Source organism: Pseudogymnoascus verrucosus (genome assembly GCF_001662655.1).
Source record: "Pseudogymnoascus verrucosus strain UAMH 10579 unplaced genomic scaffold scaffold_87, whole genome shotgun sequence".
Classification (NCBI taxonomy): domain Eukaryota; kingdom Fungi; phylum Ascomycota; class Leotiomycetes; order Thelebolales; family Thelebolaceae; genus Pseudogymnoascus; species Pseudogymnoascus verrucosus.
In genome coordinates, this window is record NW_017263738.1 from 32,167 (window position 1) to 53,983 (window position 21,817).

The 21,817-nt window shown below is 47.5% G+C and overlaps 10 protein-coding genes across 10 annotated transcripts; 2 read left to right on the plus strand and 8 right to left on the minus strand.

Moving 5' to 3' along the window:
• Nucleotides 1-272: 272 nt before the first annotated feature.
• VE01_10539 (uncharacterized protein) lies at nt 273-809 on the minus strand (the record flags this gene model as incomplete). Its single annotated transcript, XM_018279936.1, has 3 exons — nt 273-451; nt 514-624; nt 680-809. The coding sequence occupies 3 exons, from the start codon at nt 807-809 to the stop codon at nt 273-275; spliced, it is 420 nt and encodes a 139-aa protein (XP_018125159.1).
• A 454-nt stretch (nt 810-1,263) lies between these two features.
• VE01_10540 (uncharacterized protein) lies at nt 1,264-2,252 on the minus strand (the record flags this gene model as incomplete). The annotated part of the gene is made up of 2 exons (XM_059464163.1): nt 1,841-2,252; nt 1,264-1,769 (listed from the first exon to the last, which is right to left on the minus strand). The coding sequence occupies exons 1-2, from the start codon at nt 1,866-1,868 to the stop codon at nt 1,264-1,266; spliced, it is 534 nt and encodes a 177-aa protein (XP_059319226.1). The 5' UTR covers nt 1,869-2,252.
• Nucleotides 2,253-2,910: 658 nt separating this feature from the next.
• On the minus strand, nt 2,911-3,906 carry VE01_10851 (uncharacterized protein). The gene has a single exon (XM_059464299.1). The coding sequence runs from the start codon at nt 3,840-3,842 to the stop codon at nt 3,126-3,128; it is 717 nt and encodes a 238-aa protein (XP_059320282.1). The 5' UTR covers nt 3,843-3,906; the 3' UTR covers nt 2,911-3,125.
• A 515-nt stretch (nt 3,907-4,421) lies between these two features.
• Nucleotides 4,422-5,975, minus strand: VE01_10541 (uncharacterized protein). The gene has a single exon (XM_018279938.2). It carries the CDS (start codon nt 5,822-5,824, stop codon nt 4,532-4,534), a length of 1,293 nt encoding a protein of 430 aa, XP_018125152.1. The 5' UTR covers nt 5,825-5,975; the 3' UTR covers nt 4,422-4,531.
• Nucleotides 5,976-8,616: 2,641 nt separating this feature from the next.
• VE01_10542 (uncharacterized protein) lies at nt 8,617-10,181 on the plus strand. The gene is made up of 2 exons (XM_018279939.2): nt 8,617-9,563; nt 9,611-10,181. The coding sequence occupies exons 1-2, from the start codon at nt 9,058-9,060 to the stop codon at nt 10,134-10,136; spliced, it is 1,032 nt and encodes a 343-aa protein (XP_018125162.1). The 5' UTR covers nt 8,617-9,057; the 3' UTR covers nt 10,137-10,181.
• Nucleotides 10,182-10,583: 402 nt separating this feature from the next.
• VE01_10543 (uncharacterized protein) lies at nt 10,584-11,568 on the minus strand. The gene has a single exon (XM_018279940.2). It carries the CDS (start codon nt 11,437-11,439, stop codon nt 10,600-10,602), a length of 840 nt encoding a protein of 279 aa, XP_018125154.1. The 5' UTR covers nt 11,440-11,568; the 3' UTR covers nt 10,584-10,599.
• Nucleotides 11,569-12,103: 535 nt separating this feature from the next.
• Nucleotides 12,104-13,726, minus strand: VE01_10544 (uncharacterized protein). The gene has a single exon (XM_018279941.2). It carries the CDS (start codon nt 13,673-13,675, stop codon nt 12,332-12,334), a length of 1,344 nt encoding a protein of 447 aa, XP_018125149.1. The 5' UTR covers nt 13,676-13,726; the 3' UTR covers nt 12,104-12,331.
• A 347-nt stretch (nt 13,727-14,073) lies between these two features.
• On the minus strand, nt 14,074-16,371 carry VE01_10545 (uncharacterized protein; the record flags this gene model as incomplete). Its single annotated transcript, XM_018279942.2, has 5 exons — nt 14,074-15,368; nt 15,415-15,483; nt 15,534-15,650; nt 15,702-15,825; nt 15,883-16,371. 5 exons carry the CDS (start codon nt 16,369-16,371, stop codon nt 14,341-14,343), a joined length of 1,827 nt encoding a protein of 608 aa, XP_018125148.1. The 3' UTR covers nt 14,074-14,340.
• A 2,913-nt stretch (nt 16,372-19,284) lies between these two features.
• VE01_10546 (uncharacterized protein) lies at nt 19,285-19,587 on the plus strand (the record flags this gene model as incomplete). Its single annotated transcript, XM_018279943.1, has 1 exon — nt 19,285-19,587. One exon carries the CDS (start codon nt 19,285-19,287, stop codon nt 19,585-19,587), a length of 303 nt encoding a protein of 100 aa, XP_018125151.1.
• Nucleotides 19,588-20,491: 904 nt separating this feature from the next.
• On the minus strand, nt 20,492-21,293 carry VE01_10547 (uncharacterized protein; the record flags this gene model as incomplete). The annotated part of the gene is made up of 1 exon (XM_018279944.2): nt 20,492-21,293. The coding sequence occupies exon 1, from the start codon at nt 21,119-21,121 to the stop codon at nt 20,492-20,494; it is 630 nt and encodes a 209-aa protein (XP_018125150.1). The 5' UTR covers nt 21,122-21,293.
• Between the last annotated feature and the right edge of the window lie 524 nt (nt 21,294-21,817).

Consider the following 21,817-nt stretch of genomic DNA (forward strand, 5'->3'; position numbering starts at 1 on the left):
TGCTAAGGCAATAGTTATAAAGCCCTCGAAGGATAAACTACTAGTGAATGAGAGACGTCTTTTCACAATAGAGCTAATGCTAATTAATTTGCCCATTTTGCTTACGTATTTTCTTTTGAAAATGGTATTTTACGTGATAAAATATTTCGAGAATAAGTGAAAATTACGCAAAACAAAGACCATTTGTACGAAATGAAGAGCTCATGGTGCGGATAACGCCTATTTATTAAGATATATTGTAGCCTATAGACAATATTTATCTTAGAACTCATTTAGGCCGATGTCACAGTGAATTTCGTGCCTTTCTTCCCCTTCAAGTTAACGATGGCCCCTGTGCCCAGACCAGCCACCTTGATACTCTGATCTTCATTGCTGCCAATTGGCGTCTGGCCGATCGTAACGTAGACGTCATTCTCCAGCTCCGACGTAATCGTCGCAGTCTTGAGTTGCCCTTGTTATCTCAGCTGGCGTCAACCTTGAAGCCTCCTCGAGTAATCATGCCCTTGAATGAACCTCCGCCACTGGCAACCCACGCAGCTGGAATACTGGGTAGCAGGCAAATTAGAGTGACTTTGTTGAGCTCTCCTGTATAAGCTGCTTCCAATTTGGCGTTGCCAGGAGGTGCTGTCATTATATTCGTGGCTTTGTATGAAAGATTCCACAATACCAGCGGGAGTACGAAAATTGCCATCAATCTGGAAGGGTGCCACGTCTCCCTGGTTTAACATGGTCTTATTCCATGAGCATTCGCTCATTTGAGTAACAAGACGTTCATGCGCTATGTCTGGGAGGAGCATGCGGCCAGACATGGCAATAGTCCAGTCTCGGGGCCAACCACAAGGGCCGCCGCCATTACTATTCAATACATACCATCCGCTTGAGTTACGAGAGAATATATGGTTTTATTAGAGAGCATCAACGCTATGGGAAGAGTTGCCTTGACACCATGCAGAATGTGTAACGGAGAATAGGAAAAAGAAAAAAAAAACGAGACCTACTCAAGTCGATTGTGAAGACTGGTGATAGCGGCGTCAAACGTCGTTTTGTTAGACGAGTTGATATGCAATAGCGGATATATTGGTACAAGGTGGGAAGTGTGCCCGTTGCCTGGGATAGACTACAACAAGGAGGGGAAGAAGAAGTCAGCCGACAGTGAACTAGAGGTTTCCTCTCTGACAACAGGATAGTGCACCTCTTCATAGTCATGGATCCATTCGGCAATGCCACCGTATTGATTTATCCTTAAGCTAAGAAGCTTCGCCCTCATCTGGGCTGCGCGCTTGGCAAATTTATCGTCTCGAATACAGAGCGCAGCCTGCGCCTCAGGAACAAATCCGAAGAGGTCCAGAGCAACTGGTTATCGATAGTCGTACCAAGTGAAATGGACGCTGTCTTCCCGTTGCTATTTGGTATGACATAAGTGTTTTCTGCAGATACTCTTGAATTTGTTACCATATAACTGTTATATTCTTTCAGAAAGTTGAGTGCAAATTCAACGTTAGCCTTAAGTGTCGGGAACATGTCCTTGAGAAGCTCCTTATCCCCAGTAAATCGATAGTGTTCTATCATATGAGTGACCATCCATGTGGCTCCCATCGGCCAAAAAGTTGCAGGAGAATAATTATCCTGGGGTGCCGAATCACCCCACAAATCCGTGTTATGGTGAGTTACGGTGCTAGAGCAGCCGTACATCTCCTTGGCCACTTTTGCGCCTTGTGTGCCCATCGTTTTTAAGAGGCTATTCAGTGGCGAAGTTAGATCCGCAAGACCTTTTGTTAAACTGAAGTTAGCGCTCATTCTACTTAGAGAGTATAACATTACAGCTCAAATGGCTACTCACCTGTAGCCAAGCTGGGCCAATAGTTCATCTCTAGACCAAAACGTTAGAACTATTCAGTAAGAGGTAAAAAGCAAGCACTCCAGTTGGAAGTACAAGCCTGCTAGTTCAGGGTCAAAAGCATCAACTGCAATATTGGCCATCCTTTGAGGCGCCGTGAGCGCTTTTTGTTCCGGTGTTGATTTCCAAGATACAGAGACATACGCCCTGCGATAGCTTGGTAGTGGGAAACATGGGCGACGCGAATATCGCTGTAGCTCTTCGATACAGCCGCTAGATCAGAGAGAACTGCACGCTTGGGATCCTTCCTTCGGTAGCTCGTTCATGCCTGAAAGAAAACCGTAGCCTCATCTGCTCTCTTACACAGAACATTATCACCTAGCGTCGAAACTTTGCCACCAGACGCGACTATGCGTGCTCCAGCAGCCTAGACAATAGGCCCAGCACCTGCAGTAGACCCTCCAATGACAATAGAGTCATTGTTTGAGGCAGTCTATACTGAACGTGGCGATCTAGCTCAACGACGTCCCAGGCACCACGGTCCAACCTGACATTGAAATTGAGAGAGCCGGGCTTACTGGCCATGGGGTTTATAGTGATGATATCATCTGGATTGCTCGCGAGGTAGTCTCGTTGAAAAGTAATGCCACCCACGAAAAATTGCGTACCACCTACCGACTCTTCAACATCTTTTCATCGCTCATAGCCTGTTGAATTGCCATCCGGAGACGTTAGCCCTGTCTTACCCCGCGCCTGGGAGATCTTAGCTCCATCCCACCCCGCACGACGAATACCATCATCCTTCCTGGACCCGGATGCTCCGAACCAGTTATTAGGCTCGAATCACACATCCCCATGTCGACATCCAATTCTTTTCCAGGCAACCGAGCGCTAAAATGTCGCTGCTTTTCCAGGATTCAAGAAAGGGGAACCAGGAAAGGGTAAACTGGCATTAGAGGGCCCTCTCCATGAACTGGCATCGATGGATTAATATCACTAAACCACTGATGCTTCTAGTTGTTAGCCAGTCCCGTACGACGATAGATGTTAGCCGTAGAGGCTGTCTTAACGACCTGCACACAATTGAGATAACTTGAAGAAGCCGCCTTTGTTCAAACCAGGTTGAAATCCCTCATTTGACTGCGTCCCACAGCCTATCCGGGAAGATCTCAACAACTATCAAACGCGCTGTCACGTGTTTTACAGCGTTCTTAATGGTATCTGAGACTAATCGTGTTCGTCTTGGTATATATTGTGCTTTGGGGAACAAGAGCACAAAGAATTGGTATTATTTCGCTAATGGACTAAGTAACCAACCCAATTCTTGGGCTTTCTGAACACCTATGAGCTCCTCTAACCCCTGTCGAGATAAGAAGTCATGGTCACAGAACTCGAACCCTGGGACGACGGTCTCGCTAATCAACAGCCCCTGACTATGAACTCCGCCGTCTTCGTCCGGTAGCAGATAACTCGCTTTATACTTGTCGCCTTCAACGATCCACTGTAGCTTTTCTCCTTTTTCGATATTAGGTCCAACAATGAAGCTTTCAATCCTTTTTTCCTTCCCTAATTCATTGGCATGAATTATCACGTATCTTCCTCTACCCTTGTGTAATGTGTGTACTGTGCGCCCTTTGTTTCGATGGAATCCTCCTTGAGGACCATTTGGTGTAAGAAAATAATGAATTGTGGTCGAAGTATTTCGAAGGGTAGGGTCAAACCCAGGCCGTTTGGGTGTGAGCTCTGATGTGGAAGAGGCTTTGATGGGGAATGGAGAAGAAACGATATCTGGCGATCGGTCGGTTTCTATAAAGTAGCCCCCTTCGATGTGTGGCATCATCTTGAGTGCAGAAATGATAGCATCGACTCCCGGTGACTCTGTAGCACCTGGGTTGGTGGTGAAACTTGGCCTTAGAACTGCCATAGTAGTATAACGCAAGGTATAAAAATGAAAGCTTATACAGATACTGCGACAATATATGACGCCGACAAAGAAAAGAAGCATGAAAAAGAGAACTTGACTTCACTATTGTTGTAGGTATTTTCGATTACGGAGCTTAATCGCCGCCTTCACTCCGTCTGACATAAGCGCTAACAATAGTAGAGTATTCGACGATAACTTTGGCTATCCAACGCGCTTATGTGAGACTTATGGCGACATTTCTTACCTAAGTACATTTTTAATCTTGCTAATTTTGATGTATAACAAGTACAACAGCACTTTGTAGAATTCTCACTTTGTGCCCTGGCATAGATGCATTTGTTTCTGTTCCCTCTAACGCCTAATATAGTAATACACTCGTGTTAGGGTGCTGTGTTACACCTGACCCCTCGCCACGGGCGATATGCGAGCCAGCACGACTGCATCTATGTTCCAAATCTATATACGGTGTACCATTACATGCAGACAAAATTTGAGCGCTTGTCTTCAGGCCCCCAATGACCTGTTTCTCTTCGAGATCTATTTGGCGACCATCTTGGAGCGCGAAAACAAAAATATTTCAGATGATTTCACAAAGTGCGGTACAGCATTTTATTTAATTAAGAACAGTAAGAATTATTCCTAACTTATAATACGAAATTATCTGCATTTTATTCTACTTATCCTTAATAGGATCATTGTATGTGACATCCAGAATATTAAGAACCCATTCCAGAGTCACACATGAAGTAAGTTCAAACTTCTAGTTCCACCTACTCCTTAGACCCAAGCACCATGGCTAGGTTCCCATTTGTAGCATTGGTGTCGTTGCGGCCGAGGGAACCAAGTCCAAAGTTGCTGATAGCGCCGCGGAGGAGTCCATAATGGGTGATATACGAATCATCCTTGGTGTTAGGCTCAATCCCGTGCCCAAACAAAATAGTCGCAATTTGGTTGTTGTTGTTCGGAATATAGTCGTTATCATCCTGCCACGTCGCCTCGTCAAATGTCGCCACAATCAGCGTCCCCTGTTCCGTAAGCTCCTCAAGATACATATCTAGGAACGCATTGAACCACATCCCGGCTGTAGTAGGCTGGTGGGCATAATCGCTGTTAGACTCGGGGTCATGTCCATTATGCAGCATATCCGGGACGTAGTAAGAGTACGCGGGCATACTGTGGCCAAACACATCCTCATCGAACTTCGCGGTCGCATTGTAGACCTTGCTGCAGCGTTCGTAGTTCTCGGTGTACGTCGAGAACAGCAGCGCCGGAACATCCAGGCGGCGGTATACAGGGCTGGACCAGTCGGGATTGGTGCTATCGAGCGGGCCGAGGAAGAGCTCATTGTTGCAGTCGTTCGGGCCGCGCTTCGTCTCAAGGGGCGTATAACCTTCGACGTAGGTAGCGTAGTTGATCTTCTCAGCGTCGAGGAGATCATACACAGTCGTAGTATTAACGTTATAGAGGTCCTCGCCAGCGATCCCAAAAAAGTCCCCAGCAAGGAGAGCAAGGTAGTTCGGTAGCGACGGGTGCGTGATGCCGTAGCTGTTCGTTAGGAGTCTTCCCCGTTTCGCGAGCAGCTTCCACCACTTATCAGCCATGGTCCAACCGTAGACTTCATTCTCGAAGATGACATGAAGGATCTTCTTGAACTTGCGGTCGCCGTCGCCGTGTATGTGCTGCCAGTCTGCGTCATCGTCGTTGGCTTTGGCGGGGAAGACCTTTTTCGGGGTCCCCTCGTTGATTACAAAGAAGGGGTACACGGTGTTGTCCGCTGGGGTATTTGGGATTCCGAGAGGGTCGGTTTGGGCAGTGTTGTTGTTAATGCCGACGGTGTTGTTGTTCACTGCCCAGCTGTAATAGCCGCCATAATTGGACGCTTTGAAGGGTGGCTTGTACTGGACCTTGTAACCTGCCAACGACGGGTCGCTAGAGTTGTACAGGCCACCCCCTATGAATGGGACCTCGCTATCGGCAAGCTCGTGCTGCGCCGCCGCGCTACCAATTAGCGCAAGGAGAGCTGTGGCACTCGTCGCGCCTGCGGATTTCAGGTTGTAGCGCATGTTGAACAACGGCTACGGAAGTATAAAGCCAATAGAAACCAACAAGAAAAGATGAAATTGTGTCTTTGTTGCTGGCCCAGAAATAACAACCTTTATTGTGGCCATAACCAAGTAGATATATGCTCAACCGCCGCCTACAGAGAGACAAGATCTGCGCCCTTTGGCTTCTACATTTTTCTGGAAATTATGATTAAATATCACATTAGATGATTCTTCACTGGGATTGGGTAGAGGCAGAAATGTCGAAGCACGTTGTCAAAGACTTGGCAGAGGCTTGTCACACGTGGTCTGGAACTCGCCCTTGTTTAAAGATCGACGTTAAGCTAGCACTTACCGCAGTGGGCCCACAGTAGGCTGTGCAACCTCACGAGTTTGAGCAAGCAGAGTAGAGTATAAATTCTTCATTTCTATTTTTTATAATATAGAGTTCACTTGTTACTCCCATTGATCCCTGCCATCACTATCACAAGATAAATCTGATCTAACCAACCGTTTCAAGCGCCACGTAGTCGCCCCTTGGATCGCCCAAGATTCAAGCTGGGTTTGTTCACAGACTAGATGCCGAGTTGCCCCAAGCTAGTGCCATCGCTGTTAGATTGTTTTAGCCAACGGAGCTAGAATATAATATGAACTATTGCTGAGTCGGAATATAGTCTCACCCACGTGCACTGCTGATCATATGAGAGTAGTTATGAGGGATTATAATTGGTGCTGGGGCGATGCAGTGCATACTAACCAGGATACATTAATCAGCGGTTGCAAGAGTGGCAGTTGAAGTCGGCAGGGTTGTTGTTACTAGTCAGATAGTTGTGCGAAGGCCCGATATGATAATCTCAGTATAGTTGTACGTAACCTGGGTTTATCAGGTGGGACAGTTTGCAACGTGAAGGATCTACTTCATGCGACGGAGAAGGGCAGAAACTGAATCCAACTAGTCATCTTTAGAATTAAAGCACAGTGAGATGTACGGTCTCCCCTTTTGGCCGGTCAGGGCTCCTTGATTATTCCGGTGTCCCATGTTTGGTCATCGCCTAATGCGTCCATTACAGTTATATGTAAAATCTTGTCAGTTAAGAATAATCAGGAGAGCTGCAAAACCAACTAATATATGTTCAGGGGCTTCGTTTCAGTTCGCTTGTTGGTTACCATAGCTTCTGAAGAGTAGGGACACAGAAACAAAAGGCTCTTAACGATGGGAAGCTTTCATGCAACGCAGAACAAAGGGGATTCCGGGAGCCAACCACCAGCTTTACGATTTGACGCCCGTAAGTGCCTTGTTCCGGGCTGTCTGGTAGTTATGCTGGTTGCTATGGCCTACTGAAATCAAAAGGTAATTGGGGTTGGAGGTAAAAGCAGCAATGGTCGAGGAGCGGGAACTTGGAGGCGGAATGCTGACAATGGGGTATAGTTTTAGTGATCCTGGCGCGGGAGCGACCGCACTGAAAATAGAAGGAAGAAATAGTCGCATATGGATACTATCAACAGCAGTAATATAGTATATAGGCGAAGTACTATAGAATGGACAAATCAATTAACTAACTAACTGGTGGGCCTTACGTATTTAAGAGGCCTAACTGGAGTCCCAATCGAGGCATCTTTGGTTAATAGCATTAGATCCGTCCCGCTGTGGTAGCGATAGACCCGAGGCCGAACGGCGGTTAAGAGGATTTGGCACTTCAGAATTATCCCAGCCTGTAAACATAGTCGCAGTATCCAGGCTTGGATCATGACAAGGGTTCATTAACTTGGGAGCCGAAAACCGTCGACACTAAAACCCAAAACCCCTGAAACCAAAACATCAAAAGTCGAAAGACTAAAACCCTAAAATACTAAACAGAACATCTTGCACCAATTTTGACGTAGCAGCCTGACAAGAATATGACTGCCCCGAACTTGAGTGACGGCTGCGAGTTCTTATTGCTACACCCACAATATACAGGGCTGGATACCTTCAGGCGGTAAGGCGCGGATATACACCTACAACTTATTTGCAGGGAGCTGTATTCTCTAAACTGATTACTTGCTTGAATCACGCGTCCCCATGTCGACATCTATAGGCAACCGAGTATCAAATATCCTAGGAATTGAGAAAAGATAAATCAAGAAATAGTAAACCGAGGTTCGGGGGTCAAAGGCAGCTGGCGGGTAGGGTGCGTCATGGGGGACCGTTGGTTCTAAACCGCCGGTCTGAAGATTTCCAACCCAGACCACGGACTAGGTTAGAAAATCAGGGCAAACCGCCCAAACCGGTGTGATGCCGTAACGGTCTGCCAAGAAACCGTTCGATATATCGTAGTGTACTACTACACCTATATAATATGTAAAGGAACTTAATCATGTGATAGACTATAATAACATATTATCACATGACAAAGTACCTTTACTTATAAAATAGGTGTAATAGTACATCCGCTATATTTTGAACGGTTTCTTAGCAGACCGGTGGGGGACCGTGGGTAATAGACCGGACCACGGTCTGGGTTGAAGATTTGGAACCGGATCGCCCCATGGTGCGGTCTGGGGTTGGTCCCTCGACGGGTCGGTCCCCCATGACGCACCCTACTATTAACCCACTGATGCTTTTTTATTAACCAGCTGCATATTAGAATATATGTTAGTAGGACCTTGGCCGCTCCGTTCATCCTTGCCGCTTTTGCAATCGCCATTTTCGTGTTTTGATACTTGCAAAGCGGCTCATTTTGTTGATTGTCGAGCATACGTTAGCACTTTCTACCATTACAATCCACTCCAACCTGACAGGCAGGACAGGTAAAATTTGCATATGGGCGCAAGTCAGATCCCCATGGTCGTGGCGCTTGTGGCGCACGGTCTCAGCGCTAAAAAAGCTTCGTTTATATCTACTGTACTTGGCATGGCTTCATCTGCACTCCCCTGGCCTGGACCCAGCCACTTTCGGCTTTTAGCCAATTTAAGCCACTCTCAGCCTCACCATGCACGGAGAAGATGAGGAGTTAATTGGCCGTCCAAATTGCTAACAACAGAAAGAAGCCGCCTCGAGTATGCCTCGTGTGCCCAGCGGCTCGTTCGGCACACCGCATCTTTCCTACTTAGGTATCGTTTGTCTTATTTATCCCCGTCTTGGCCTTTACGTCTCTGTTTATCTGTTGGGTCTGCTGAGGGTGGAAAGATTTGCCAATATTATAGCCAAGAACGCCTGCCCCTTAATACCCTTATACTCCTCTCCTCGCGTTGCTTCTGGTCTCTAGGTCACTATGGTTCGCATTCTATTGCCAATATTCGCCGCAATTGGCGTTGCTACGGCTGTCGTCCAACTTACCACGACGGGTTGTAGCGATTCATCCGGCCTGCAGACCTGTTTGAATGCAGTCACAGCCTTAACGTCTAAGTGCTTGAACCAAGCAGACGCTGACGCGAGCCAGCTCGAAACTGTGGCGTGTGGTTGCACAAACTATATTTCGAGCTACAACTGCTACGCATCCCACTGCTGGAACCGCGTCAACGAGTGCGAGTACCAGTCGTACATCATCGAGTACCTGATCAATTGCCCAACTGCAAAGACTCCCGTTCCATACTTTCCCACACCAAAAGGAGCACCCGCCGCCTGCTCCTGCAACGTGGGGGAGGTCTACGAAGCTATTACCGGGAGCATCTCCCAGGGCACGACATGCGTGAACAACCAGAATGGAGGCGACGCCTTTACGAATGTGCAGAGGATCCAGGGCTGCGAGTGCTGCGAAGTCAGCGCTGCCCTTTCGAGGTAAGTCACTCGCACCAGACATGACGCGAGTCCACTAACCGTACTAGCATCTATGGCATCTGCCCCACCACTGACCCCACGCTCATCGGCTTGAACCAAGTCCAAAGTCTCGAAACGAATCTCAACACTCCGATCAACAGCTGCGCGCCCTACATCGCCAAGTACCCGTGCGAGTCTGACCTTGGTTTCCCTGCCGTCGCGGGCGGGACATTCTACGATGCTGCTAATCTCCCGGCGAGTGGGACGGCGACATTATCGAATGGGCCTGGGACGGTTACGGCACCAGCTAGCGGGTCGGTGTTCACGTATACAAATCCCGCAGATAGCCAGGTGTATGTTATTTCGGCTGCAGGCGTAAAGGCTGGCGGGGGTGACAGCGGATCCGGCAACGCGGCCGCGACAACTACTGGCAGCAGTGGCAGTGGGAGCTCGGGTGGATCAGGGGGATCAAGTGGAGGGACCGCCACTGGGGGTGCTGCATCTCCAGGTAAGACGGGCGTGGCCGGACAGGTTTCGGCCAGATGGGGATTGCTTGTCGTTGCAGTTTTGGTTAGTTGCCTGATGGTATGCTAAAGGGATATATAGATAATACATAGTAATAGATATACAAACATACCCCTTTATTCTATATATCTAATTATGTGGGGTCTCACAACACGATTGGTTCCTAGGACCCGTGGTCTTTGGAGCCAGCTAATCCCCCCGACGTTCTCTGCTCTTAAGATAGCGGTGCGTGAGAGTCACTTAGCTCCTACGTTCCTATGTCGTGCGCCCAGCTCAGTCGTCATACCCAAAAAAGTCGGACGACGTTGAAGTTCCGATATTTCACCTCGTTTGCTAATCCTGGTAATATTCATGGTGCCATACCAATTAACTTTTACGCATCCATGGTTACCTATAACGCATCTACTTATGACATTGACATTTTCCTAGATTTATCGGATTATGAGTCACTTACCTCTTTGTGTAGTAGAAACCCCACATAACTGGGTGGCTTTACAAGTTGCCGAAATAATTATGCACAAATATATTCACATTAGAAAAAAATAAACGCTCCAAATGCAGCTAGCACGCAGGATATGCCGACAACAGATACGCCAGGAACAACGAGTTGCTGGGCGACACTCTCATCGTCATTTGTACAATTAGCTGGTGCGTCTATGCCCCTGCACAAGGTGGCCGCCAAGGAGGCAGACATGCTTGCAACAACAACGGAGTCGACCTTAACCTGACTAGGATTTGCGGTGGGCGTCGGGGTGGAGGACGCCACCACTGCACATGTGTCGCCGCCAGACCAGTCCACCCCAAAAGGAACTGCCATGGTTCTGTCCGTAACGTTGATCGCAACCCCTAGTTCTGCGGGGCAGGTTTTGTTGTTTGTGACAGCAACAAGATCGATTTCTGGCGCAGAATTGTCGGTGGTGAAGAGGACAGACCAACTCGAGGAGTTGCGGATCATGTCACGGCTCAGCCCGGCGGAAAAGGCGACCTCATTGCAACTTTCCCAAGTCACATGCCAGGTCAGCCACCAACGGCCCTCCTTCGCGAAGACATCATGAAAGTAGTTGCATACAAAGTAGGGGTCATGACTAGACCAGTTTGCTAATCGCAAGTCGTGGGAGAAGCTGGCGCCGTCGTTCCCAAGCATGTTGTCCCAGTTCCGTATAGTGTAGGAGATATGAGGGTTGAGAAGTCGCGCACGCTCGGCATTCTGGAAGGCAAAAACGACGGGAAACCAGGTGGTGGGCGCATATGTTTCGTTGCGCGGGAAAACCAGGTCCACTTCCAACACGCTCGCAGCGGCAGCGTTCAGGTTGACAATGGCCCCAATACAGGCAACGAGGAACCAACTTTCCCTTGCTAGGGAGAAGCGCATGGTAGATAGAGGGTGATACTCGTATGATGCCGAGATGCCGAGGTGCGAGAAGAGTCAGGGAATGTTGAGGAGTAACAAACAGCACAACAGAGAAGAAAAGGCATAAAGGAGAGTTTGGGGATTTTGTAGTGAAAGTGATATATTAGACTAAACCAGATTGGCCGTAGCAGGAAGAATATGTGAAGGAACTCCCGAGATGGCGCTAACGGCTAATAGTGGAGACAGCGATTTTGTGCAGACTATGCGTCTGTGCTTTTTTCTCATATAAATCACTACAATTTGAGCACGGACCCGTGTTCATACTTATGGCGCCGTACTGTCCGTCCTCCATAAATGCACCATAAGTGCTCCGTCTCCGTACTTTCTACATGTAGAGAAAGAGCGATAGTTTATTACTATGATAGACAACTACCCCAACCATGGGCCTATCTGCCGTAAAGTTGATCTTTACCCCATTCCTGTTCGGTCAGTGCTTGGCGTGACTAAGAGGAGGTGCGTGCCAGCAGGAGCTAGTTACCAGGAACAGAACCTAGCTTACATCCATCCGCCGATCCCCGGGCTACCCGGGACAGGGAGTTGGATATCAAGAATTACGTCTGCTCTACAAGTGTGTACAACTTAGTTACAAGGAAGGCCAGTATAAGACTAAACACACATAACAGTCCATGATATAAAAACAGAAACGGAATGTTATGTTACATAGTGCAGAAGCAGGGAAAGAAAAATATATACGGCAAACTATTATATAAAACGAAACACCACGCCTCAGCGCTTATAATTAAATAGAGGAGAAATTGGTATGTACATAATCCCGTAAACCACTCATAGCTTACCTCCTGCCTTGGTAACTGCAGCATCATACTCGAACCCGCAATTCTGCTATACAAAACCGCTAATCACGCTCTCCTCGTTCTGCAGTCATTGCAGCGGCCATCTTGCGCTTAATTGGTGGCAAGGAATTCACCGCCCTCATGCCAAGCCGCATTAGCACCAATGCTAGTCCCCCTCGTAGTCCTGGCTTATAGATGGCATCGTCTGCATTAAATCTCTCGAGCGATTTCTCTACCCGATCCCAGGCATACGTGTGCATCTGCTGTTCATACTTTGCTACAGCTGTGACAACCGAGAGATCCTTCTCCGCCGACGACACTAGGGCTGCAGTTAATATCTGGGCATCAAGAAGTGCTGTATTCGCACCGACGCCTAAACCGGGAGTCATTGTGTGAATGGCATCACCTATTAGAGTAACCGCGCTGCTTTCCCAGGGCTGTAGGCGCTCAGTCGTGCGGATGTTAAGCGGGAAACAGGTATTCGGTTCAGATAACTCAAATAGTTTACGCAAATCGGGATGCCAGGAGGAGGTGCGATCCAATAATAAAGCATGCAGACTCGGCCCGTCTAGAGACATGTAGTTATTGGGCAATCGTCGTCCGTGTGAGCCAAACCCAAGCATGATATAATCCCTCGTGTTATCAAAATTCAGGCCCGGCCATTCCTTTATTAGCTCTTGGTCGTTGGCCCCAACGTTATTTTTCAAATTTCCATTATGATCCCATGGAAACTCCATGACGTGGAGAATGCAGCTATCTCCGTGAGGTGCCGTGAACATGTTAACTCCTCTCAGAACTTTGGGAGTAAGCAATTTTCGCGTTTCTTCTGTGAGCGGGAGTTTCGCGGTTGCTCCATATAGCCCAGTCTCTTTCAAAATGGCGTGGGGAAGATACTGTTTTCGTACTAGGGAGTTTGTACCGTCCGCACCAACGAGAGCATCGCCAACAGCCTGAGTGCCGTCCTTGAAATTGGCGGTGACAGTACCGTCAGCGTTGAGGGTGTAGTGGGTGAATGCTTTATCGAATTTAACAGCATCCTCTAGTCCGGTAAGGAGGAGCTGGCGCAGCGTCATGCGGCTAACTGAGCGCTCAGCCCCTGCGCCATGTGGCGAGGACTCGCTGAAACCACTAATGCTGAGCAGCTCCGTATACTGTTCTGTGAGCATGTTGAAATAGTCGGGAGTAATAGCAGTGGTACATTTGAAAACTTCGAATAGATCAGGTGGTAAGCAGGCGGCTAGGGATCGAGAACCATCTGGGGAGATGCCGACACGGTAACCATACAGGCCGTCCTTCCGCGTGCGATCACGCTCGTAGATGGTGAATGAGATGTTCGCATTAGCTTTTTGCAAAGCGTGTCCTAGAGCAAGGCCGCCTGTACCAGCGCCAATTATGATGATATGCATGGCTGCTTAGTAAATGATTGTTGGGGGTAAATGCGGTCGCCTTAATTACTACGACTTGGCTACCGATCTGCTATCGATTTTGTGACCTGTTCATAGGAATCTTTCGGCCTAAGGCACCTAACTCGACACTCCCCTCCTGTCTATTAAATGAATTGCTCTTCTCGGGTACTGAAGTTCTGCTCTTCGCAGTATTACGAGAATAATATTAAATGCCACTTGATTCCACTATTGATGCCCTGTTGTTAATACTGACGTTCAACGTTCTCATGATTAAATGATGGTGATTATAGAACCACCTTGGGGAAGTTAATTATACGCAACCTCAATTTGAGCCATCAGTTAATTGAACTGTTTATTTATCATCTATCGTCGCTATCGTTTCTCATCAAAATCAACATGTCTACTATCCATTTTTGAACACCAAATTGAAGTCAACTAGGATACCCTGTGTTGACGAGGTCAACCTGCTCAACCCAAGAACAAATCTAAAAAGAGACGACTTGCGACGCAAACCAAGAACATGAAAGAACCATCTTTTCCAACCTATAAAAATATTCAAACGACGACGAGACCGGCTCGCAAAACAAACTCGAGTGTGAGACAACGCAGAAAAATATATATGAAATGAACAAAGAAAGAGATGCCAAGAGGGCTTCTTAATGCCTTTAGGTCCTGGTCTTCTCTGGGTCTCCCCTCCGTGCCTCACGAGCAGCGATGCGGTCTTTGCGTTCTATTTGCCACCGCTGGCCATTTCGCCACTGGATCACAAGAAGTGGGGTCAGAACAGCAGCGACAGCAGCCCAGATCGCGAATGTTGGACCGGAGGCGATGCTATCAACCATGAGCTGCACTACGGCGACACCGCCGGCGCCCATAAGACAGCGCACAAGGTTATTGACTGCGGTGGCGCTGGCCGAGGCTTGCGGAAAGAGGTCAACGACGAGTGTGGAATTGAGAGCGAATATTGAGTTGGCGGTGTATGAGATTAAAAACTGAAGGATAAGGGGAACGGCGATGACGTTGAAATTGAGCGAGAAGCCGTACAGCGCGGTGGAGATGATGAAGATGAGGACCATCCACCAAATAGAACGCATGCGAGCCTGGGCGAAGGGAAAGTCGACGAGCTCCTTCTTATTGAGAGGGTGTGAATCAGGGATGTCTTTGGCCACTCGGTATTGGGCTTCCATCACAGCCCAGTCATGCTTCGAAAGTTCTCCAGTGAGGTAGGAGCCGAGCATGGATGCGATACCGTTAGGGAGGAAGACTAGGCCGACTTGAAGGTCCGAGAGGTTGAAGCGGTCTTGGAAGAGCGCTGTGGTGCTGGAGGTCACCATGCTCCATACTGCGTAAACGATCGAGCCAAAGAAGATAACGCTAAACACGTCCTTTTCGAGTAGAAGCATAAATGGTCCGAAAGCCATGGACGACGTCAATCTCTTCTTTGTGGGTATTTCTCGCTCAACGAGATGCTCCTCCGACTGGGTGAACTTGTAGTATATTGGTCTATGGATGCCCTTTAAGCAGACAGTGCCGTTGCTAGCGATGGATCGGAGGGTCTCCGGCAGGAAGACAACAAGGATGGTGAGAGCGAAGATGCCCCCTCCGAAGAGGACCCAGAATATGGCATGGTAGCCAAGGTACTGGGCGATGATTCCGCCGAAAACGGGGCCGATTGCCTGTCCAAACATACGGACTATTTGGTTAGCGGAGAACAAGATAAATTGAAAATGGTTACTCACTTCCCTGATTAGTTCCTGTAAATGACCCGCGTTCTTTGGGGGTAGCGATGTCACCTATTAGCCCCTGACCTAACTCGATGTTAGTATCCATATCATTGAACGGGAGTGGAAATACCTACCAATTGATATAGTGGCAGCACTTCCGGCTGCTTGCATGGCACGGAGTACCATCAGGGGCACAAAGCCAGTGCTGAGAGCAAGGCCTAAGTTGGCGATGATATATACCCCGAATGTTCCTAACTCGAGTTAATAAACATCATACCATACATATTGTTACTCGTTCTTACCTATGAATGTAATTCGTCTCCCTTGGGTATCTGATAGCGGGCCCCAAAATGACGGTGCAAATGCCTGCGCAACCATATATACGGTTATGGTAAGACTGAGTAATGGCAGACCGACGTTGATATCCTTGCCATATATGTCAACACTAGAGTGTAAGAGAATGATGCATATATTTGGACTTACCCTTGATATTTGGCCGAGAGCAGGGAAGTATATGTTGGCCGAAAGCGATGAAAACATGCCAGCGGTGGCAGCAAGATACATAAGCATCTTCTTCTTCTTGTGTGTGAAGACATGGTATGGTGGTTCCGGGTGTATCTTCTCGTGTATTTTGTTATTTAGGCTTTCGATGTGACTCTTCCCGTTGAATACTGGAGTTGTTGCCCCCGAGTCTAAATCTGAAGGGGATCCATCTGTATGATGGCGTCGAGGTATAAGATTGATGCAACTCCCTTGCGGGCTCTGCATTCTCGAAATGTCGGACAAGGCTTTGATGGTCTGGGCATCCCAGTTAGTACTGAGTGTTGAATAATGTGCTAGATGGTCGCGGCTTGGGTTGGTGCTCCGAATCGACCGATTGGAATAAGGGAATGTTGGACCTGGGGGTGACGAAGGTTCTGCTTTGGGGGGCGATTGAGGTAGGGATTCTTTAGTCTGTGCTACAGGTTCCATCCTAGCGATATCTAGGGGCGAGATTATTCGTAGTATTTTGATAATGAGCGCTGGATATGATAGAGTTACTTCACAAATAGCACTCTAAAAACATCTGGATAAAATTTTCAGACGCAACGCCTCTATATATCACTAACTATGTATTTTCTCACAAAACGATGCCATGCAGAATACAAATGATAAAACCGGATCATCCAAAAGAAAACATGCCGCACAAATGAGACTCATACGACGAACAACGTGAGCCGTTTTGATACGTCTCAGCAGGTTCTGTGTCAAGACTAACGACGAAGACCATATTCTAGGAGCCTCTAAAGACGTTAGAACAGGGTTGATCTACACTTTATGAATCTCTGTGTTGCCACTACTGCGGCAGTTATCGGGAGTTTCATATGTGTCGGTTCTAAGCGATCCGTTCTATTTGTTCCTTCTAGCGTACGATCATAACTTGTGGATCTTCCTTGTCCCGATCTAATCATAACTCCGCCCCTTCCGCACCGTGGCTAAACACTGCAAGCTCATGGGCCAGACGCAACGTTTGTCGGGAACAAGCTCACGGGAGCTAACAAGGGCTGAAGAACCCAACAGGATTGTATTCTTCAATCGACTACACTTCACCTTCCATCCACATCTCTAATTCGCTGACTCGCCATCTAAGATACGGAAAGTTTAAACTAGCGCCAAAGGTACGGGATCATGATGAGAGTCTAGAAGATCATTGCATCTACTGTACTCCAATCAAAGTGAAGGTAGTTGTCGATGCACCGATGGAATTGCCGGCTAGCCAGGGGTAGTAAGATTGTGTTTTAATGGTGGTCGCCTAGCGGGAGGGCCTTTCCGTAACGGTGAAACAATTACAGAATGTTACAGGAGGTATATATAGAGTGCGTTACAGACCGTTACAGAAGGTATATATAGAGCACGTTACACGTAATCATAAATCAGACTGATTATCTGCAGGAGATCCGAGAGCGACTACGTGGGTGCGACAATTATTTAGGGCTTCTTAGAATATCATGGCTGGATTTGCCTAGTATCGTTACAGGTAGTGTAGAGCGTAACTTATACATCATTACGGGGCGAGTACAACGGATGTAGGCCATAAACAGTATGTCTTAAGTCTATCACCAACATCGAAACATCTTCACCTGCCCCCTTCATAGTCTCCACTTCCGTTTTGCCACTTAAAATCGGCATTGGTTGGGGTGTGCAGGTGGCTAAGGCTGGCTTCTTAGAGGCGCCAAATGAAGCATTGACGTTGTTTTTTATCCTCGGTTGAGGTAGGAGAGATATATTGCCACCAGGAGCTCCATAATGGGGTCGAACCACTATTCCGTTGCTCTTCAAGTTTTGGATTTCGGGACAGGAGGGGCCTTTAAGGCGCCAAATGGTCTATTACGCATCTTCGATTCCCGGATGCAAAAATCGTCCCTCTCATAAATACTGTATAAAGAGATCTAACTGTGGTTTCCTCAACTAAAGTCCTGTCTATTGCTAGTTAAAATACTATCTGCATCATTGCTGACGGTTACTGATGTGCACCTAGTCTCTTTGATGTGATCGGGGGAACTATTTATGAAGCCAACCCCCGTTTGTAGAGCACCGGTGGAGATTTATGGCCAACGTAAGAGATATATGCACATGGATAGAATAGGATAATAAATCTTGGAGAGTTGACTCTATTGATCAAGCAATATGGCAATGGAAGTATCTAGTCAGGTGGAGTCTTGGTGGATATATGGGCTGCGGAATCTCTACCCGAGTTGAAGCTTCGAAGGCATTATTCTCACAATAAAAACGGGGTGCTATGCCCCGCAGGTTTTTGGGCACACAGGAGAGAAGGTAGAGACGACGAGCAATGTCCGGATACAACTCCATCCTTCCTTAAACGGAATTATGCGTCGTTGATTCTATTATTCATCCTGTCGCCTCAATCGCCGAAGACTACTACCTAGTTAAACGTCGGAGGAAACAACAACCAACGGATCTGAATTCTGAGAAGCCCTAAATGCAATTTGAGGAGCCCAGCCTTTCAGAGCGGGGAGGAGAGAGTTATGATTCCGGCACGGACCAACAGCATCCGACCCGCCTTTGGGGGCGGCAAGGCTGTTGGGGGCCGCGGGACCATTGGGGGCGGCCGGTCCATCGCCCCGGTTCAACCGCCGAGGACGGTGAAAAGGCGGTCTCGGTAGCATCGAACACTAAAGCGCTAATGTGCGTGCTGTGGTGGTGTATGTTGCATGTAATTGATGATACTGATAGGAACAGTAGAGTGAGGAGTTGATGGTGGATGGATATAGATTTTTACTTGATTCTCGTACTGGTGCTAAAAGGAGAACTATTACTAAAGCAAACCAATGGTGCATAGCCAACAGTAATAGCCCATATATAATAGAGAAAGCATGTATCGCTGTCAGAGAGCAGGTGCTCCATGTTCCGTCGTTGAGCTTGTAATATTCTTATCATATGCGCCGGAGCTTCCATTTACCCCTGGCTGTCTTCTATAGTAGCTGCATAACCCCAGATTAATAAACGGTCTTACAGTTGACAGTTTTATTGTTTCCGAGTCAATGGTTGGTGGGTTCGAGATTGATCCCAGGAATGTTCTTGCACCGTACTGCGATCCTTCATCCTTCTGCATGCAGGTTTTGTATAATTTGAATTGTAATCCAAGGATATAATTTCCTTGATAGGAACTGATTGTTCTTATCCCAAAATTATCTTCCGGGATTTTGTCCCGAGATTTACAGAGACCATCTCTCTTTTCCTTGTACACTTGAGATCTTTCGACTATAAAGAGCACTCGGCCTCTCGCCTTCATATATCTCTACCCATCAAGAACTCACTCCTCGCCAATAATAGATCATTCTTAACACCCTACCAAACGTTTGTCTTCTCCAAATCATTACAACCATGAAGATCTCCATCATCATCGCGGGCCTCCTTACACTCGCAGCTGCCGCTCCTGCACCAGCTCCTGAAATCAACTTCGTCGTTGACGTTGCTGCCCTTGAGGAAGCGGTCGCATCATCTACCCTCGAAACGGTTGATTTTATTTCCATAATCGAGAAGAAAGACACTGGGGCCATGGATATGTCCAAGCGTGCTAGTTGCTCTGCCTTGCAATTTTGCAGCGGAGGCAAATGCAGACAAATCCAATGCACCCCAATAGGAACAACTACTACCTGTATTACATTTACATTTGGAAACTGTTAAAGGGTTCGTAGCTTTCTTTCCATCTTGTTTATACATGTCGCTAATTTAACTCCTTAGACACATAAAAAGCATGCTGTTGTGGATGGCACGGATGCTTGGGAATGAGATGGCTACAGAGAAGCGTTGAGAACAAGGAAAGGGGGGGTATCGATGAGCTTGCAGACTGGAGGTTTAGTTATTTTCGGTGTTGCAATCTTATGAGTCCTAATCTTTTGAGGCTTATATACCTGGTATTCAACATTACCTAATTAAACAGAGAAGAAGTGGTTTCACTTCCTTCTATATTGCCACACTTTCACATTGCCGAAGACAACTGATGTGAATAACTATTTTACAAGCCATTAGCATCTATTCGCATTACCTTCTTTCAAAATGGATGTAAACGATGGCAAGATTTTGGTGGAAAATGTCTCCCTGTTCCATAAACTATGATTTGTGGTTGCTCGACATAACGGCCGAGGACTTTCAAGGGGTAGAATTTATAGTTGATACAAGATACACTTATTAGATGTGCATGGGAGCCATGCGTTAATTCTCATGTGATTTCACTGTTTATCAAAGTAGTAATCTATCGTATTGCAGCCATCGATATGTGCAGGTCTGTGAGTTGACAGCGTCAGCGCCCACTACATATTTCTAGAACCATACGATAAGCAACTTCGGGCATACATGAATAGATGTTCAAATATTAGTTAAGTACTCCGCATGGGGTTTCCCGGATGGTATCTGTATTATCATCTATGCCGCAACCATGTGCTCATCACTCCATTCGCAGAAGTCTCCTATAATATGAGAGTAAAACCATTGCTTGGTGTGGGTGTATACGAATAATCCATGCTGCAAAGGGGCCGTAGCTTACAAATAGAAACCTGGCAAACACAAAGCAGCGCAGAGATATCAGGCTTTAAAACTCCCACTCTTCGTTCCCCTCCCCGACTGCCTCTTCGCTCGGGCTTCCTCGTTCCGTTTCGATGTTTGGGGTCCCAACCTTGGCACGTAGCTCTTCAGTCTCTATACATCCCTCCTTCACGAATGAACCCAAGGCATGGCCTTCAACCCCATCCACTTCTGCTCCTCCACCCAACCCCTCCAGTTTCTCAGTGCCGTAATCGAGAGCAGAAGCACTTTGCATGCTGTGGCTGCTTACTTCCGGCTCTGGCTCGTGGAACTCGCCTTTCTGTCCATCGGCTGACTCGGCTTCCGTTGGGGAATGAAGGCTTTGCTCTTCCGTGACAGCCACCCCGAGCTGATCAGCTAGCTCCAAAGCGACGTTTTGGGAGCTTCTTTCTCCTGTTGATTCGAAAGCATCTGGCAGTGTTTCAGAGCCCTCCGCATCATCCGAATCCGGGTGCTCCTCCACGGACGAGGCCGCTGTTGGGTTGGTCACCCCTTGCCACGCCAAGACCCGCCCATAGCGTGCCTCTGCGATTTCCTGGCGACGGAGAGCTGGAGACTTGCCAACATTCCAGAAATACCAACAGTTGAATCCGCAGGTTTTGGTGGGAGAGTGAAGGCATTCCTGTATGACGGGCATATTGATGGATATGGAAACGGGGTCGACTGAAGCGGCTGTTGTGGTGGTGCGTGCAGTTTGGTCCCTCGAGCTATTAAGTCCCGAGGGTGAGCTTTGTTTGGCCGGAGATAAGGAGCTCCCGGTATTGGAGATGAACTTGGAGTGAGCTGCTCGATGTGTTTCTTGATGTGATGTGTGGTACTCAGATTTGCCAGGTGAAAGAGAACCTTGTAATATTCAGGCAGAAAACTCCCGCGGGTGTGAGTTTATAGCAAGGCTATTGTTCTGCTGCTACTATTACGGTCTCGGGGCCTTTCCAGCTTGTTTTCGTGATAAAAGTTCCATTCCGTACATATAGAAGGTTCCCAACGACGACGAACGTATGGTATTGCAATCTACCCAGGTTAACACTTCCACCTGGAAAGAAACGGGCGAGGTGTCTTGTGTGTAACTTGTCGCCGCCGTCAGTGGTAATTAGCAAGATAAATTGCCGATTTATCTGTTCTTCTTAAGTAGTCCCATTCATCAAATCCAGACGAAATATAATAATGGCGAATTGCTTCCACGAGTGGCTTTCAACCTAGCAGTGTGCGGCGAATCACCCCCCGAATACTATTCGGCGATCCGCCGAATCATTCATATTTTTGAGGTATTCGCCGAATCATGACTCGAATCTGATTCGAGTCATGATTCGAATCTTTGAGGCTGAAATAGAGT

Coding starts and splice junctions, on each gene's coding strand:
- VE01_10851 (XM_059464299.1), bottom strand. CDS start 3,842: ATGCTTCTTTTCTTTGTCGGCGTCATATATTGTCGCAGTATCTGTATA.
- VE01_10541 (XM_018279938.2), bottom strand. CDS start 5,824: ATGCGCTACAACCTGAAATCCGCAGGCGCGACGAGTGCCACAGCTCTC.
- VE01_10542 (XM_018279939.2), top strand. CDS start 9,058: ATGGTTCGCATTCTATTGCCAATATTCGCCGCAATTGGCGTTGCTACG. Junction 9,564..9,610: donor GTCAGCGCTGCCCTTTCGAG/GTAAGTCACTCG, acceptor TAACCGTACTAG/CATCTATGGCATCTGCCCCA.
- VE01_10543 (XM_018279940.2), bottom strand. CDS start 11,439: ATGCGCTTCTCCCTAGCAAGGGAAAGTTGGTTCCTCGTTGCCTGTATT.
- VE01_10544 (XM_018279941.2), bottom strand. CDS start 13,675: ATGCATATCATCATAATTGGCGCTGGTACAGGCGGCCTTGCTCTAGGA.